The 15,458-nt window shown below is 34.0% G+C and overlaps 2 protein-coding genes across 3 annotated transcripts; both read left to right on the top strand.

Annotated features, from left to right (window-relative positions):
• Positions 1-123: 123 nt before the first annotated feature.
• baxb (BCL2 associated X, apoptosis regulator b) lies at positions 124-4,838 on the top strand. The gene is made up of 6 exons (XM_056451275.1): positions 124-288; positions 368-398; positions 1,035-1,205; positions 1,301-1,436; positions 3,787-3,891; positions 4,053-4,838. Exons 1-6 carry the CDS (start codon positions 267-269, stop codon positions 4,203-4,205), a joined length of 618 nt encoding a protein of 205 aa, XP_056307250.1. The 5' UTR covers positions 124-266; the 3' UTR covers positions 4,206-4,838.
• A 960-nt stretch (positions 4,839-5,798) lies between these two features.
• On the top strand, positions 5,799-11,173 carry LOC130218978 (bcl-2-like protein 1). 2 transcript variants are annotated; one of them, XM_056451264.1, is made up of 6 exons: positions 5,799-6,005; positions 6,094-6,124; positions 6,557-6,715; positions 7,321-7,453; positions 8,946-9,038; positions 10,184-11,173. In XM_056451264.1, the coding sequence occupies exons 1-6, from the start codon at positions 5,996-5,998 to the stop codon at positions 10,331-10,333; spliced, it is 576 nt and encodes a 191-aa protein (XP_056307239.1). In that variant the 5' UTR covers positions 5,799-5,995; the 3' UTR covers positions 10,334-11,173. The 2 variants fall into 2 exon arrangements, with proteins under 2 accessions (XP_056307239.1, XP_056307232.1); XM_056451257.1 differs by lacking the exons at positions 5,799-6,005; positions 6,094-6,124 and having other exon boundaries at positions 6,134-6,715.
• The last annotated feature ends 4,285 nt before the right edge of the window (positions 11,174-15,458 follow it).

Genomic DNA, 15,458 nt, shown 5'->3' with positions numbered 1-15,458 from the left:
AAAACTCAAGAAAGATTGAAAATAATATACGGTTTATTTCACGTTAAACCTTTTAAATTGTGGCCGCCTTAATGACGTATGCGGCAGACAAATGCGACTTGCGGAAGGCGACGCCCTCCAAAATACAAAACTGTTTCACCTCCACAAGACTGAAGTTGTGTGTGTTGTAAAGTACAGTGGGATTCCCCGTACACGTTCTAGCCGGAAAATATTGCCTACAAACAAAACGAAACAACATAATAATAAATATAGACACATTTACGGACATGGCTTGTGAAGCTTCACAGGGTAAGCGGTTATAGGCTATTTGTAATTTTCTAACCATGTTAGATGTTTATGATTATTACTGCTTCTCTTTGCTTTACAGATGATCAGATTGGAGAGGCACTCTTAATAGGGTACGTTTCACTTGATTTGCATTTAAAGTTTATTATTAAATAAATTAAATTGTCAAAATTTGACTATTTCCATATTTAGTATAGGAAATAATATATATATTTTAAACCCATTTTAATGTTAAGACATATGACAAACATCATAAAAATAAGGAAATAAAATGTGTAACTTCACCTTTTCAAGATTCATATCTACTGGGATAATTTAATAAAAATAAAATAATTTAAGAAACAGCCATAATGAGGAGTTCTATAATGCATTGTTCAGCTGAAAGTCTAAACAGTCTTCAAAATGTTTTTACAGTAAAGTAGTAACATAGTAAAAAGTCCAAATCTTGTTCCACCTTTTTAATGTCTTTCTAATTTGAATACCACATGTAAGAAACAGCAAATAGCAAGCAAGAAAGTTATGCTATCAAAGCACATAAAGATAAATGAATGATTTACAGGAACAACTGTATATGGCAAACAGTATGGTCATGACATGAATTGGCGCTATAGGGTAACTTACAGGAACAGGATGATGACTGTTTTATGACTGATGTGCTGTTTTACAGTTTTATACCAACATCAATGTTCGATTTATCATGTTAAGTTGCATCCTGTTTATTAGATATTGACAAATCCAATGTCTTTCAGGGTAGTAAGACAGGAGGTGATGAGTGTGACAACTGAAAGAAATACAGCTCCACCACCTCTTCCTGAAACTAAGCCAATAAGCAACAACCAGGACCAGATGCTGGTTCAGCAGCTGGCGAACACCATCAAAGTGATTGGTGATAAACTCGACCAGGATCAAGCATTTAATGAGTCAGTCTGAGATCTAAATCTGTAGCAGTACTGTTTTTGTTTAAACCAATTTTTTTAAATGCCCGGTTTATCTTTCTGTTTCTCTAATCTTACAGCATGATCGATGGCTTGGTGAAGGTAGCTGATAAAAGTAGTTTCTGGAAACTTGTGGAAAAGGTTTTCACAGATGGCCAGATCAACTGGGGCAGAATTATTGTGCTGTTTTATTCAGTTGGAAAACTGTCAGCAAAGGTATTGGATTAGTTTGAATTGCCTTTTTTATATATGATAATATATGTAATGTTTATGTTAGTGATGGCTGCTTTTAAAGTGTTGCTTCACGAAGCTTCAAAACGTTTATGAATCTTTTGTTTCGAATCAGTAGTTTTAAAGCATGTTTAAACCACTTTATGCTACTGATTATATAACAATTATACAAAAGCATAATAATACAAATAGGCATAAACAAGGGGTAAAACCTCTGATTCTTTAGGTTATTTGGATTAGCCCTCTTGTTTATTTTCTCTCCAATTCCTGTTTAACGAAGAGAAGATTTTTTTCAACACATTTCTAAACATGATAGTTTCTAATAATTTTATCTTTGCCATGATGACAGTAAAAATATTTGACTAAATATTTTTCAAGACACTTCTATACAGCTTAAAGTGACATTTAAAGGCTTAACTAGGTTAATTAGGTTAACTAGGCAGGTTAGGGTAATTAGGCAAGTTATTGTTTAGTGATGGTTTGTTCTGTAGATTATCGAAAATTAAATATAGCTTAAAGGGGCTAATAATTTTGAGCTTAAAATGGATTTAAAAAAATGTAAAACTGCTTTTGTTCTAGTCGAAATAAAACAAATAAGACTTTCTCCAGCAGAAAAAATATTATCAGACATACTATGAACATTTCCTTGCTCTGTTAAATATCATTTAGGAACAATTTTAAAAAGAAAACTCAAAGGTGAGCTAATAATCCTGACCTTAATACAGTAGTCAGTATATAGCACGGGAGTCAAACTCAGTTCCTGGATGGCTGGAGTCCTGCAGAGTTCAGTTCCTGTCCTGCTTCAACACACCTATCTGTAGATATCAAACAAGCCTAAAGCATTTAATTAGTTTGATCAGGTGTGTTTAATTAGGGTTAGAATTAAACTGCAGAGCTGTGGCCCTCCAGGAACCAAGTTTGAGACTATTTGAGACTATTGTTTTAGTACAAATTTGGTAAAAGGTTTTAATCTACGTATTATATATATGAGCAATATCACACGAGTAGCAGTGTGATATGGCTGTATATCGGCACTGATGGGAGGCTTAGTGTCCCACCAGTGACTATATACAGCCATATTGCACTGCTACTTGTGTGATATTGTGTTTATACAACAGTTTGACGGCATAATCGTGTAAATAAAAAGAAAATCAAACACGGAGAGTCTAAAAACCTTTTTGTAAGAGGAACTACTTTCTTCCGCCATTCATTCACATATGCAGCTGACGTCAGAACAGCAGAACCCATTACTAATTCACCAACATCATTTTAGAGCTAGTATTTGAATAATTCTGTAGCGTAATGTCTAAAGTAATTACAAAACAGGTGATTTTGCTGACATTTTAATATTATAAGGCTGAACAGCATGAAATGCCATCAGTCTACAGAGAGATCTCCCAGTATTTCTCTGTTACAATCAGGAGATCACAATAATTAACCCTGAAAAAGCCAAAGCAATGCAATCACTACCAGATTACTGTTGTGTTTGCGATAAGGAAAAACACATGCAGAAATTTCTTCTTTCTTTTTACTGAACTAGTCTGCAGTAACGAAAAAAAGAGATTCATTAGAAACAAACGGATGGCCAACCAAAAATTACTTAGGGTTATACAAAGAGTGACCAACACAAAATGCATACATTCCTGATATGTGAGTCCCATCTCACACTCAATACACTACAATTACTATGGTATAAATACAGCACTACAACATACAAAAGTGAGAGATCTACTTAGGAAGTCACTTACCAGATTTATAATGATTTGATCAGCTGTAGTAAGTAATTACACAGAATTTTCATCCTCTAAGGGCTTATTATGTGGTCTGTTACTGTCTAGTGGATGGACAACGTCAACCGTCTTTGCTCTGCTCAATGACAGGCTAATGGCCGCCGACACGTTGTCTCTCAGAAATTATAAATATTTAAATTAGGCTCTATTCTTATAAATAAACTGCATAGTTGCAATCTAAACAACTATATTCTTGCCTAAAAATGCCTCAAAAGTGCATTATGTTGTCCAGCAGCTGCAATATTTGTCAAACTGTAGTAAGTTTATTGATCTGCTGTCACTACATGTGGGCGTAGTAATACACAAGGGTGAGCAGGCTGTACGAGTGCTGATATAATGGGAATATCACTTGGCTATCAGCCAATCAGATTCGAGAATCAGACTGAACTGTTGTTTAAACGTATACATTCATATACAATATTGACAACTGTATACTATATGCTGTATCATCAAAAATGTTTGAGGTCATTTTGTGTTGCGTGATAAATTGTTATTGCAACAGGCCTACAGTCTTTCTTTTTAAAAGCCCTCTTTCCTTTCTATAGATGGTCGTCGCTCGCCTACCCAGAATTGTTTCAGATATTCTATCATTAAGTCTTGATTACTTCAGGAGGAATCTGTTGCAGTGGATTCGCACAGTAGGAGGATGGGTACGAAACAATGAAGGAACAACTTGCATTAAATCTCAATATTTAAGACATTAAAGAAGCATTTGACTTTGTCTTTTCTTTTTTGTGCTTTACAAAAATGTATTAAACAGGATTGTTGAGAGTAAGCCATCTTTAATTAACCTTTGTTCTCCCTAATATAGATGCACAGTATCCCTGCACTGGCCTGTTTCTCTGTTGACCAATTTTCTGGTTCTTCACTGAGAAAATATTCTCCATACATTGGAGTTGTGTTTGCCTTCACCGGTGGACTGCTGCTGGGTGGTTTCATCGTGTCGAGATTTCAGAAATCCTGAGAGAGAGAAAGAGAGGGAGAATGGACATGGCACACGAGTTGATAATAAACTTTCTTAATGATGAACATTGGAGAAACCACAAAGGCAATAAGATTATGGTGTGCAGCATGATTTTGTAATTTGGCTTTTTTTATTGTAATATGCTCCTATTTTATATGTATTTATACTTTGTATTTTGTGAGAAAATATATTTAATATCATAAACGAGTTAAAAGATGTTTATTCATGATCAAGACAGATAGAAAAGAATTGAGCCTATAGGCTTGTCCAAAGTTTTATAAAACCTGTTTTGTCTACTCGCTTGTTCATGCAATTAATGTGCAATGAATGAGATTAAAGTTTCCTTAATTTCAGAATTTTTGAAAACATAAATGCAAGTTATAAGCAGTAATCATTTTTATGAATCGATGATTGTAGGCAATAAAACGTATGTGGTCCCAAACCACAAAAAAATTGCCAAAAACAGCAATAGCAAAAAAATACATCGCATGGGTCAAAATGATAAATTATCTTTTATGGCAAAATTCATAAGAATATTAAAGGTCTTGTTCCATGAATATAGTTTGTAAATATCCTACAGCATGTATGAAATGTTTTAAACTAGTAGTGTGCATTGCTTAGCAATTGATTTAGACAATTTAAAGGTGATTTTCCTGGTATTTAGAATTTTTTTTAACCCTCAAATAGTTGTATCTCAGCCAAACACTGTCCTATCCCAGCATCGTATATGTCAATGGAAATCCAATTCAATTGACTTTCATAGGATGTATCAATCTTTATTTCAAAAATGGGTAAAGGGTAAAAGGAAATTATCTGTTTTGATAGACTATAGGCTAATGCTCTTTCTATAATACTTTTTGTATGTATGTATATATGTATGTATGTATATATATATATATATATATATATATATATATATATATATATATATATATATATATATATATATATATATATATATATATATATATATATATATATATATATATAGTTGAAGTCAGAATTATTAGCCCCCCTATGATTTTTTTTTCTTTTTTAAAATATTTCCAAAATAACGTTTAACAGAGGAAGGGACTTTTCACAGTATGTCTGTCATAATATTTTTTTCTTCTGGAGAAAGTCTTATTTGTTTTATTTAGACTAGAATAAAAGCAATATTACTATTTTAAGGTCAAATTATTAGCCCCTTTAAGCTATATCTTTTTCGATTGTTTACAGAACAAACCATCCTTATACAATAACTTGCTTAATTATCCTAACCTGCCTAACCTAATTAACCTAGTTAAGCCTTTAAATGTCACTTTAAGCTGTATTGAAAATATCTAGTCAAATATTATTTACTGTCATCATGGCAAAGATAAAATAAATCAGTTATTAGAAATGAGTTATTAAAACTATTATGTTTAAAAATGTGTTTAAAAAAATCTTCTCACCGTTAAACAGAAATTGAGGAAAAAATAAACAAGGGGGCTAATAATTCTGACTTCAACTGTATATTTTAGGGGTAGTCTGAATTATCACTTGTTTGTTTCGCTTTTGTTTTCAATTTGCCAAAAAGGTAAGATGCGGAACAGATGAACTTGCGGAACTTGATGGTATAGTTGATTTATAGCAGACTAACGAAAGACAATAGCTTAACTCGTTAGAAATTTGCGTTACGTTTTACAGTTAATTATTGACTCAGGCTAGAGGTAATTCATAAATAAATTCGTCTGTAGACGCGTGAAGCGGACATCATAGGACATCTTATCTCTCAGGACCGAGGAGGACGATAGAAAAAAAGTTAATTCATGGCATCAGGTATTGGAACCAAGTCTATCCTTTTTCTCTAAACATGGGATCACATTAAGAGTGCAGTATACTGATACTTAACTTTTTTATCTTAAAGATGTCCAGTTTTCAAACAACGTTATTCTTAGGTAAGTTTCACATTTCTTTGTTACCGAGCTGATGGCTTCATACAATCAATGAGCCAAATAACAGTTAAGTACTTTAACACATTTAGGCCTAGGATACTTTACCCTTTTCATGATCAATATTAATTCTAAACGTGTAGTGCAATTTTACAGGTAGGAAATGTCCCTGGGTCAACATGTTGATCATAAAAAACATTCAAATCAGCCAATATTGAAAGCATAAGTTTACAGTTATATGATAAGTTCAGGCGTACAGTAGGTCCACTGTATGCTACAGTTAGTTTTAGAGTCGTTTATCATTATTTAGCATATTTTATCATTGTTATTCAACAATTAACTCCCTATGGTATGGACTGATTTTCGTACAGGAATGATATCCTTCTTATTTTCGTTTTCTTGTAAGTCATATGGATTCTTCCTCATTCATCTTCTTAGATCATTTGCGGACCAGGTAGAGAGGGCGGGGAGGAGTGTGCCCTCTCTTCCTGAGCCGCAGCCAATGAATGATGATCAGGATGAGCAACTTCTGGATCAGATTGCTGGCGTCATTGTACTAATCGGTGATCTTGTAGATCAAGACCAAACAATCAAAAAGTAAGAAACTCCTTTTATGTCACTGTATTATGTAATAAAAACCAATGTTAGCTGGTGAAACATAAAAACAACATTCAATGAACTAATCTAGGAGCAAAAAATATTTGTTGGACCGAGTTAGAACAAAGTAACTGGAGCTTAAACAATTAGAGAATTAATCATTTCTAGTAGGCTAGATTTCACAAGCATATAAATAAATAGCAAGTTCATTCATCAGGGGTTGCCACAGCAGAATGAACAACTAACTTATCCAGCACGTTTTACAGAGCAGATGCCCTTCCAGCTGCAACCGAGTACTGGGAAACATCCATACACACTTATTCACACTCATACACTACAGCCAATTTAGCTTATTCAATTCACCAATAGCGCATGTCTTTGGACTGTGGGGGAAACCGGAGCACCCAGGCCAAACCCACTTTTGCAAGTAGGCTACAGTTTATTCTAACCATAACTCAAAACATTTAAGCTGTCTACTAATAATTTCATTTCATTAACATGTAATTGCAAAGCAGCTGAAGCGAACGAAATGTAGGAATAAAGTGTATTGTTATTTTATTTACAACTTTAATCAAGTTAACAAATAAATTTGTGCTTGGTTTCAGCTTGATTGATAGGTTTGCATGTGTGCTGGACAGACAGCATTTCCAGAGACTTGCAGGCAAAGTGTTTCATGATGGTATCACCTGGGGAAAAATTGCTTCCCTGATTTGTATTGTTGGAAAAGCAATTGTAAAGGTATGCATAACTCTCTTTACCTTACTCTCATTATGTTTTATTTCCTAAAGTGTTAAAGTGCATCCATTTTGCCCATTTCAAAATACAATATAAAATAATATACTGTAAGTCTTCGATGTCCCTAGAATTAGTCAGAAATGTCAGCTCAAAATGGCCTGTATCATTTATTGTACCCTGCTGAAAATTTTTGGGTCAGAATAAAAATGATCCATTTCGTATGCACCTTTAAATGCAAATGAGCTGCATTCAACAATGACAGACAGCGAAAACAGCAAAAATTGAGAAGGATCTAGATGTAAATTAAAGAAACGACTGAACTATACAGAAAATGTCCTGTGAGACTATTTATTCAGCTGCAGTCATCACAGAGCTGGCACATTTATGAAAGGATTATATATAAAGATTATATAGGTTACTTCTGGATGTGTAGCTAGATCAAGAACCGTTGGTATTGATCCATACAGCCATATCAGTGACATAATCAACAAATCTGCCAACATGAACATTACCAATATACCACCAAAGCAATTTATGCCTGCTTAAACCTGCAAGCATTGCAACGGCAATTAATCATCAAACATTTTTAAACACGAGCAACAGATTTTCTATAAGTGAATCTTCATTTGTATCACAATTCAACTGCCAGACATTTTCTTTTTTATGTCATCTGGGCTTCTTCATTCCAATAGTATCTGGATGTTTAGCCTTGGTGATGCAAGCTGAGACTGCATATCTCAGTGATGCAATGTCAGACACATTACACTCAAAGGAGCTAGTGACGTCACTGACATCACATTAAAAAGCATTGGAATGAGCTCAGATTGCATCTGCACCAGGTCTGCATCCAGACCCCTCTGCTTCATTCTGACAGTGGCCTGTCTGTGACAGTATGAAATCTGGTCAAAGGTAGATACAAGCAACTAGACACCGAGTGCGGACCTGCATGTACAAACAGTTTTGAGCCAGGACCAGCCCATAGAGAATAATGTATCAGTCAGCCAGAAGGGTTTTGTAGAGTCGGCACAGCTCTGTCCCATTATCTTCTCACCCTGATTTCGAAACTGAGCCAATAGTGCCGAAATTTAGCCAGAATCGACCCAAAAGTCCTTGCTATCTGGGCTGTTTTCAGCAGCTCAGATCAGGGGAGTAAATAGAGACAGTTATGTTGATTTGTATACACAGAAGACAACTTGCTCTGGCTGCTTCTATGCTAATTCAGCAGTGACTTTAAAATTCGTGAATGTGATTGTGGGATGTCATACATTACGAATTCCGCAAATGGCTTCGCCTGAGACACTGCTTATGATTTATGAAGATTTTTATAAAGGAGCTGGAGGAGATTCATCAGTATAGGGTGGTTATAAACACACAGCCAGTTAAGATTTATGTGCACGCAAGAGAAATCTGCATTATAGCTGACCTTTTATGCTCTGTGATCAGATTTGTGCAGTTTCATGCATTTGCATTTGTTTTTTTAAATTTCCCTTCATAGATTATTGGCGGTTCCATTCCTGACTTTGTGTCTTGGACTCTAAATTACTTCAAGGATAACCTACAGACCTGGATCTGCAGTATGGGAGGATGGGTATGATTGGAAAGACATGATAACATTTGTGTAGAGAATGGGAATCTACATCACGGCAAGTTTTGGTCCGCCATTTCTGACACACTCAGGAGCACACAGCGTTAACCAATGCAAATCACCATAGAAAAAGCAGACCATTTTATAGTAATGCTTTTTTTAATCCAGCAAACAACAACAATAACATATCTTTATTAAAAAAGCTCTTTGTGTGTCTGAAAATATGAATTCCATAATATTTTATCTCCACCACTAAAGTGTAACTAGAGAAGCTTAGCACAGATGCAGAGGAAACAGATGAACAGGGAATAAATGAACAAGCTAATCCCATAAGTAGGCCCAGACAGAATCTGTCAACATTTTATTGCTACTTTTGCAGTGAATTTTGTAAAAAAAAATCTGTGGATTTATGTGGAGTAATTTTGAAAAAAATTAATACTTTTTAACTTGTATTTAATGTTTACAATGCAAATCCAATTAGATCCTCTCATATCTAAAACATGACTTGACAAACTGTTTTGTAGATAAATCAAATGAACATTTTCATATAAATATTACTGAAATGAATTTAAAACTTAATAAATATAAATTGACACACATTTACATAAGTAAATAAATAGACTGAATGGTGGGCTAAAAATCTGTGAGTGCAGATTCCATGTGAGCCTATCTATAAGTAACAGGGTGTCATTGAGCTGCAGCAAGAAAACATTTCCATCTATGATTTTTTCCATATTTTGGTGTGTGAGCTTACATTTAACTGAATAACACTTTAGTTTAGGTCACAATTCACAGTATTAACAAACTATTAACTAACACTACTAGCTTAATAAACTACTAATTAGCTGTTTATTAATAGTTAGTGAAGTAGATGGTTTTCGGTGTTAGGATTAGGGATGCGAGATGAGATCATACTTTATAATTACTAATAAACAGTTATTAGCTTAATAATAGGCAGGCAAAAAACTGTTACTGTTAATTACAAGTCAGTGTACAATAAACCTATAGAGATCAATGAGATACAGGCTCCCGTGACCTAAATTCCCCGAACGCACTGCACTGTAATGACACATTCCCATTCTCTATTGCAGAGCGTTAGTAATACATATCAGTAATAGTCATTGATGAACTCTTTTAAATACCTGCAGATCAATAGTATCTCCTCCTTGGCCCGTTTCTCTCTTGAGCTGGATTTGGGCTCCTCCTCCAGTCTCATTTGGTCTTCCTCTGGACTCCCCTTCATCAGTGGAGTGCTGCTGGGGGGCTTCATAGTCTGGAGCCTGATTAGACGAGCCTGAGGAGGGTCAGTGGAGGAGCGATGAGTTGAGGAAAGGATGAATCCAGAGATATAGAAATGCGGAATCTGGGGTCCATGTGCGTTTGCATCTCTGCAGATCATGTGAGCAAGGAAGGATAAAAGAAAGGTGTAGGATTTTCTCAAATTGAAACCAGCAAGACTTGACATTTCATCCGTGCTGTGCCAAGAGGACTCAAAAATGGTTCATTGTAAATTGTTGCAAACAGTTTATATGAGCTGAATTTAAACAAACAAATTAAGTTGAAAACTACTATAATTAATTGTTGCTTAGGCGACGCAGTGGCGCAGTAGGCAGTGTTGTCGCCTCACAGCAAGAAGGTCGCTGGTTCGAGCCTCGGCTGGGTCAGTTGGCGTTTCTGTGTGGAGTTTGCATGTTCTCCCTGCGTTCGGCTGGGTTTCCTCCGGGTGCTCCGGTTTCCCCCCACAGTCCAAAGACATGCAGTACAGGTGAATTGGGTTGGCTAAATTGTCCGTAGTGTATGAGTGTGAGTGAGTGTGGATGGATGTTTCCCTGAGATGGGTTGCAGGTGGAAGGGCATCCGCTGCCTAAAACATGTGCTGGATAAGTTGGCGGTTCATTCTGCTGTGGCGACCCCGGATTAATAAAGGGACTAAGCTGAAAAGAAAATGAATGAATGAATAATTGTTGCTTAAATTCAGCGTCTATAAATTGTTTATAACCACTTACCTTTAAAAATAAAGCAAATCCAATGAATTAGGCTTTTCAGTGCTGTTCAGTGCAGTTTCTGTGCCTATATACTGTCTACCTCAGCTGAACTTGTTAAACCTCCTTTAATAAAATAATGCAATGTGAACTCTACTGCTCCTCATAAGTTGTGGGTCATTATGGAAAAATATATGCAAATAACCTGTAATTATAATTGACGATCATGAAATAATATAGGGAGAATTAACATGAAGCATCACACGGCAAGATCTTTTGGTTTTTTATTATTATTATTGATTAGATTAATAAATAGATAGATATTTTCTATCTGTAATGGAACAGATTAGACTGGTAGGTTAGCATTCATGTTCAAGCTTAGTAGGCCTAAGAACGCATTCATTACGTCTACATTTTCACATATTATGATAGTTTTCTTGGTAAATTTAAAGAATATTAAAGTTTATTTTTGGTATGACATTAATATTGCATTTACATTAATATTGCACAAAACTATTATTTTTCTATTTTTAATCTCTCTCAGTGGCACCACATTGTAACAAAATCATGAATTAAAACAGTTTATGAACGCATTTCAAATTTGAATACATAAAATGTCTGTATAGTGTGTGTTTTATCAATTTGCACTGTTTGGCTAAACAGGTCAGTCAGGTATTATACTGTTAAATAAGTACCACTCTTCCTTTAACACAGATTTCTTATTAAAATTTCTACAAATTTATCCAACTAATGCGAGATCATCATTAGTAATGAGAGACACACACCTTTAAAAAGTATTACTGAATTGAACCAATTGTTTGTCCAGTGGACCTTGCATGCTTTTTACAGTCTTCCATACTTACTGTTTCAATGGATCTTCAAAAATGAGGATGGGTAATAAATGATAATAAATAATAATAAAAATAAATAATAATAATAATATAAGACTCTTTTTAATTTCTCAAATACAACATCACTTTATGACATCTGTAACTCGTCCTTTGTCTGAACTCCATAACCCAGATAGACATGCACTGGCCTCGGATTTTTTTCACTAAGTAAATATTATTTTTATTAAACTCTCCATTAAAGAAACTAAAAGAGAGAACGGAGCTTGCAATAAAAGTATCCAATTTATCATTTTTAATCATTACCTGGACAGCAGCACCATTTTAAAATATCCTTTTATATGAGATTCATATGAATATGTGCATGTTAATTCAGGATCAGAAAAGACCACACTCTCAGAAAAAAAGGTACAGGAGCTGTCACTGGAGCAGTACCTTTTCAAAAGACACAAATTTGTACCCAAAGAGTCCACAGTGGTACCTCAAATGAGCATATTAGTACCCAAATGTACCTGAAAGTACCTTTGAGGTACCATTATGGACCCTTCAAGTACAAATATATGCCTTTTGAAAAGGTACTGCCCCAGTGACAGCTCCTGTACCTTTATTTCTGGGAGTGCAGGCTTAGAACTGAGACTTTTATAACACACACAAGTAATATTTCAGAATTATTGACTTTTAAAAAAATAATGATCAAGGTATAAGCAGGTTTTATTGCTTATTTAGTTTATGTTCATACTGTAATTTACATAACCCACATACATTTTGTGTAGTGTTATGCAAAGCAGGTCATTAAAACAGCACAGGACCAAGGAGGAAGAAATAGAGGAAAACTCCTAGAACCAGCCTTTGCCATTAATATTTACATTACTGAAACCCCGAATAGTGAAATATGTTCACATGAAATACTTATTTTATTTTTATTGGTTTTGGAACAATGTCACCAGGAGGTAAGTTTCACTTTTGTACTCGTGTTCTGAATACTACTCAACTAATCAAATACGCGATACATAAATATATAACAAATAAATATACATTTTTTGATGACTAATTAAAATGCATAACCTTCACATTGAATTATTCAACTGGATAATATTTGTTGTGGAAGTTTTGGTCCTCATTTACTTTTTGTGACTCTTGAAATTGGACCTGTTAAATTTATTATTGAAGTTAAGGACACTTTCATGTTCTCAGAGTATTTAGTGGGCAAACACAGAAGAACCTGGAGATGTGTCTTCCTGAACATTACATTACGAAGGTTGCCTATACCTGCCTGTCAACATGTGGATTTGCATACCTCTGCACACCCTGTTAGCACAGAAAGCATAGGGCATTTGACACACACTAAAAACCCACTGGTTTAAAGAGGCCAACACTTCAACAACAGACAGCATTTACAGCAATCACCTACGCAAGATTTAGGTTTTTGTGTCTGTTTAACAAAGTATGTAGAGTTTTGACATATTACTTACAAAGTTTAATGTAACAATGTAAAAAAAATAATTAAATTAAATTAAATTAAAACCTGGAATGAATCTGCAAAGTGGGAGGACGGGCTAATTAATAAACATGAAAACACTTGCATTTCTAAGACAAATTGGTCCCACTTTATATTAGGTGGCCTTAACTAATGCACTTACACTGAAATTCATCATTTGTTACAGGGTACTTATTGTGTAAATACATGTTATTACATTACTTATGATTGATTAAATACCTGCATGTAATTTCATCTGAAATCAATTTTTGTTATTACATTTTTAATTACAATGTTGACCATCCATTACACCTTAACCCACTCTAAAATCTACCCATTCTACCAAACCTGTCTTTAACCCACTTCAAGAGTGTTACTTTCACATTTTCTAATGCAAGTACATAGTTGCTAAGACCAACAAATCAACTCAAATCAACTCAAGTGTCAAGAGATAATTGTTTTTTCTTTTTTATTCATGCATATTAAAAGTGTGGCCTCTGGTGTTACACGATTGAGTGAATTTGATCAGCTTGATCTCCCACTCATCTCATGGTAAAAAAAGTATTTCTGCCTAAAAACTTTTCCTAACTTTTCGAATCAACTTACATTAATCAAACTGACGAAAAATAATTTGGTTAAACGTATAACTTATATATCTTAAAAGTATAACTTAGAAAAAAACAAATAAAACTTTAACATTTTTAGTTGATTAATTTAACCTGATTAATTTATTAAAAAAGTTAAAGCAGCGTACAAATATTGCTGTCTTGACTTTTTGTCGTTACATTTTTAACAGTGCTGGCTGGACTCATCTTCATCGGTGCTGCTCTGTTGGGTGAACAATAAATATAACAAGCATTTACATAAATGTAAATATATCATAAGCCTGGTGGTCAATAATATCATACAAATGTATCAAAGTTAAAGTGTTGTATCATACTACAACTTGTGCAGTGCTCATCATATACACCCCTCACAAATCTTTCTTTTAAATTCATATTTTTGATAAGAAGCTCCACAATATTTGTGCATGTACAGTTGAAGTCAGAATTATTAGCCCCCCCTTTGAATTCTTTTTCTTTTTTAAATATTTCCCAAATGATGTTTAACAGAGCAAGGAAATGTTCACAGTATGTCTGATAATATTTTTTCTTCTGGAGAAAGTCTTATTTGTTTTATTTCGGCTAGAATAAAAGAAGTTTTAAATTTTTTAATCACCATTTTAAGGTCAAAATTATTAGCCCCTATAAGCTATATTTTTTGCGATAGTCTACAGAACAAACCATCGTTATACAATAACTTACCTAATTACCCTAACCTGTCTAGTTAACCTAGTTAACTTAGTTAAGCCTTTAAATGTCACTTTAAGCTGTATAGAAGTAACTTGAAAAATATCTAGTCAAATATTATTTACTGTCATCATGGCAAAGATAAAATAAATCAGTAATTAGAAATGAGTTATTAAAACTATCATGATTAGAAATGTGTTGAAAAAATCTGCTCTCCATTAAACAGAAATTGGGGAAAAAAATAAACAGGGGGGCTAATAATTCAGGGGGCTAACAATTCTGACTTCAACTGCACAATAGATTAGTCAATACTGAAGCCAAATCTAGAGCTTATCTAACAAAAATAACTTACGATAACAGTCCAAAAACTAGAACACTCAAACTAACGTTATAGAAAAATATTAAATGCAAATTTTAAAAAGAGGAAACATGACATTTTTTTTTGCAATATTCTGCTTGAATTTAATTGTATTATCTTTCAATTTCTAAATATTTTTGACTAAAATATTATTTTAATAAATATATCTGTTTAACAAATATGTTTTGTTCAAATGCACCTAAATACATTGCCCATATTCACTGAGAAATGGAGGAAAATAGTCATTTTCAAAATGGGCTGTACTCAATTATGCTGTGCACAGCAGGTATTTTGAGGATGACATACCAGGTTAAAATATAATTTTATTACTCTCAATAATGTCAAAGAAACTCTCTCCCTAAATATGAAGCTTCATAAATGATTAAAAATGTCTTCTGATATGTGATCTAAAAAGTCAAATATACTTTATTGGCATAAATGACATCCACAGAACTAGATTGTTTAGATG

This window comes from Danio aesculapii, chromosome 3, assembly GCF_903798145.1.
Source record: "Danio aesculapii chromosome 3, fDanAes4.1, whole genome shotgun sequence".
Lineage (NCBI taxonomy): Eukaryota > Metazoa > Chordata > Actinopteri > Cypriniformes > Danionidae > Danio > Danio aesculapii.
This window is presented reverse-complemented; position numbering and strand designations above follow the sequence as displayed.

What these genes read in the sequence shown, in the direction of transcription:
- LOC130218978 (XM_056451257.1), top strand. Translation starts at nt 6,465, where the DNA reads ATGGTATGGACTGATTTTCGTACAGGAATGATATCCTTCTTATTTTCG. An exon ending in TTGGAAAAGCAATTGTAAAG is followed by an intron (nt 7,454 to 8,945) that starts GTATGCATAACT and finishes TTCCCTTCATAG; the next exon opens with ATTATTGGCGGTTCCATTCC. An exon ending in TCTGCAGTATGGGAGGATGG is followed by an intron (nt 9,039 to 10,183) that starts GTATGATTGGAA and finishes AAATACCTGCAG; the next exon opens with ATCAATAGTATCTCCTCCTT.
- baxb (XM_056451275.1), top strand. Translation starts at nt 267, where the DNA reads ATGGCTTGTGAAGCTTCACAGG. An exon ending in GGCTTGTGAAGCTTCACAGG is followed by an intron (nt 289 to 367) that starts GTAAGCGGTTAT and finishes TTTGCTTTACAG; the next exon opens with ATGATCAGATTGGAGAGGCA. An exon ending in TTGGAAAACTGTCAGCAAAG is followed by an intron (nt 1,437 to 3,786) that starts GTATTGGATTAG and finishes TCCTTTCTATAG; the next exon opens with ATGGTCGTCGCTCGCCTACC.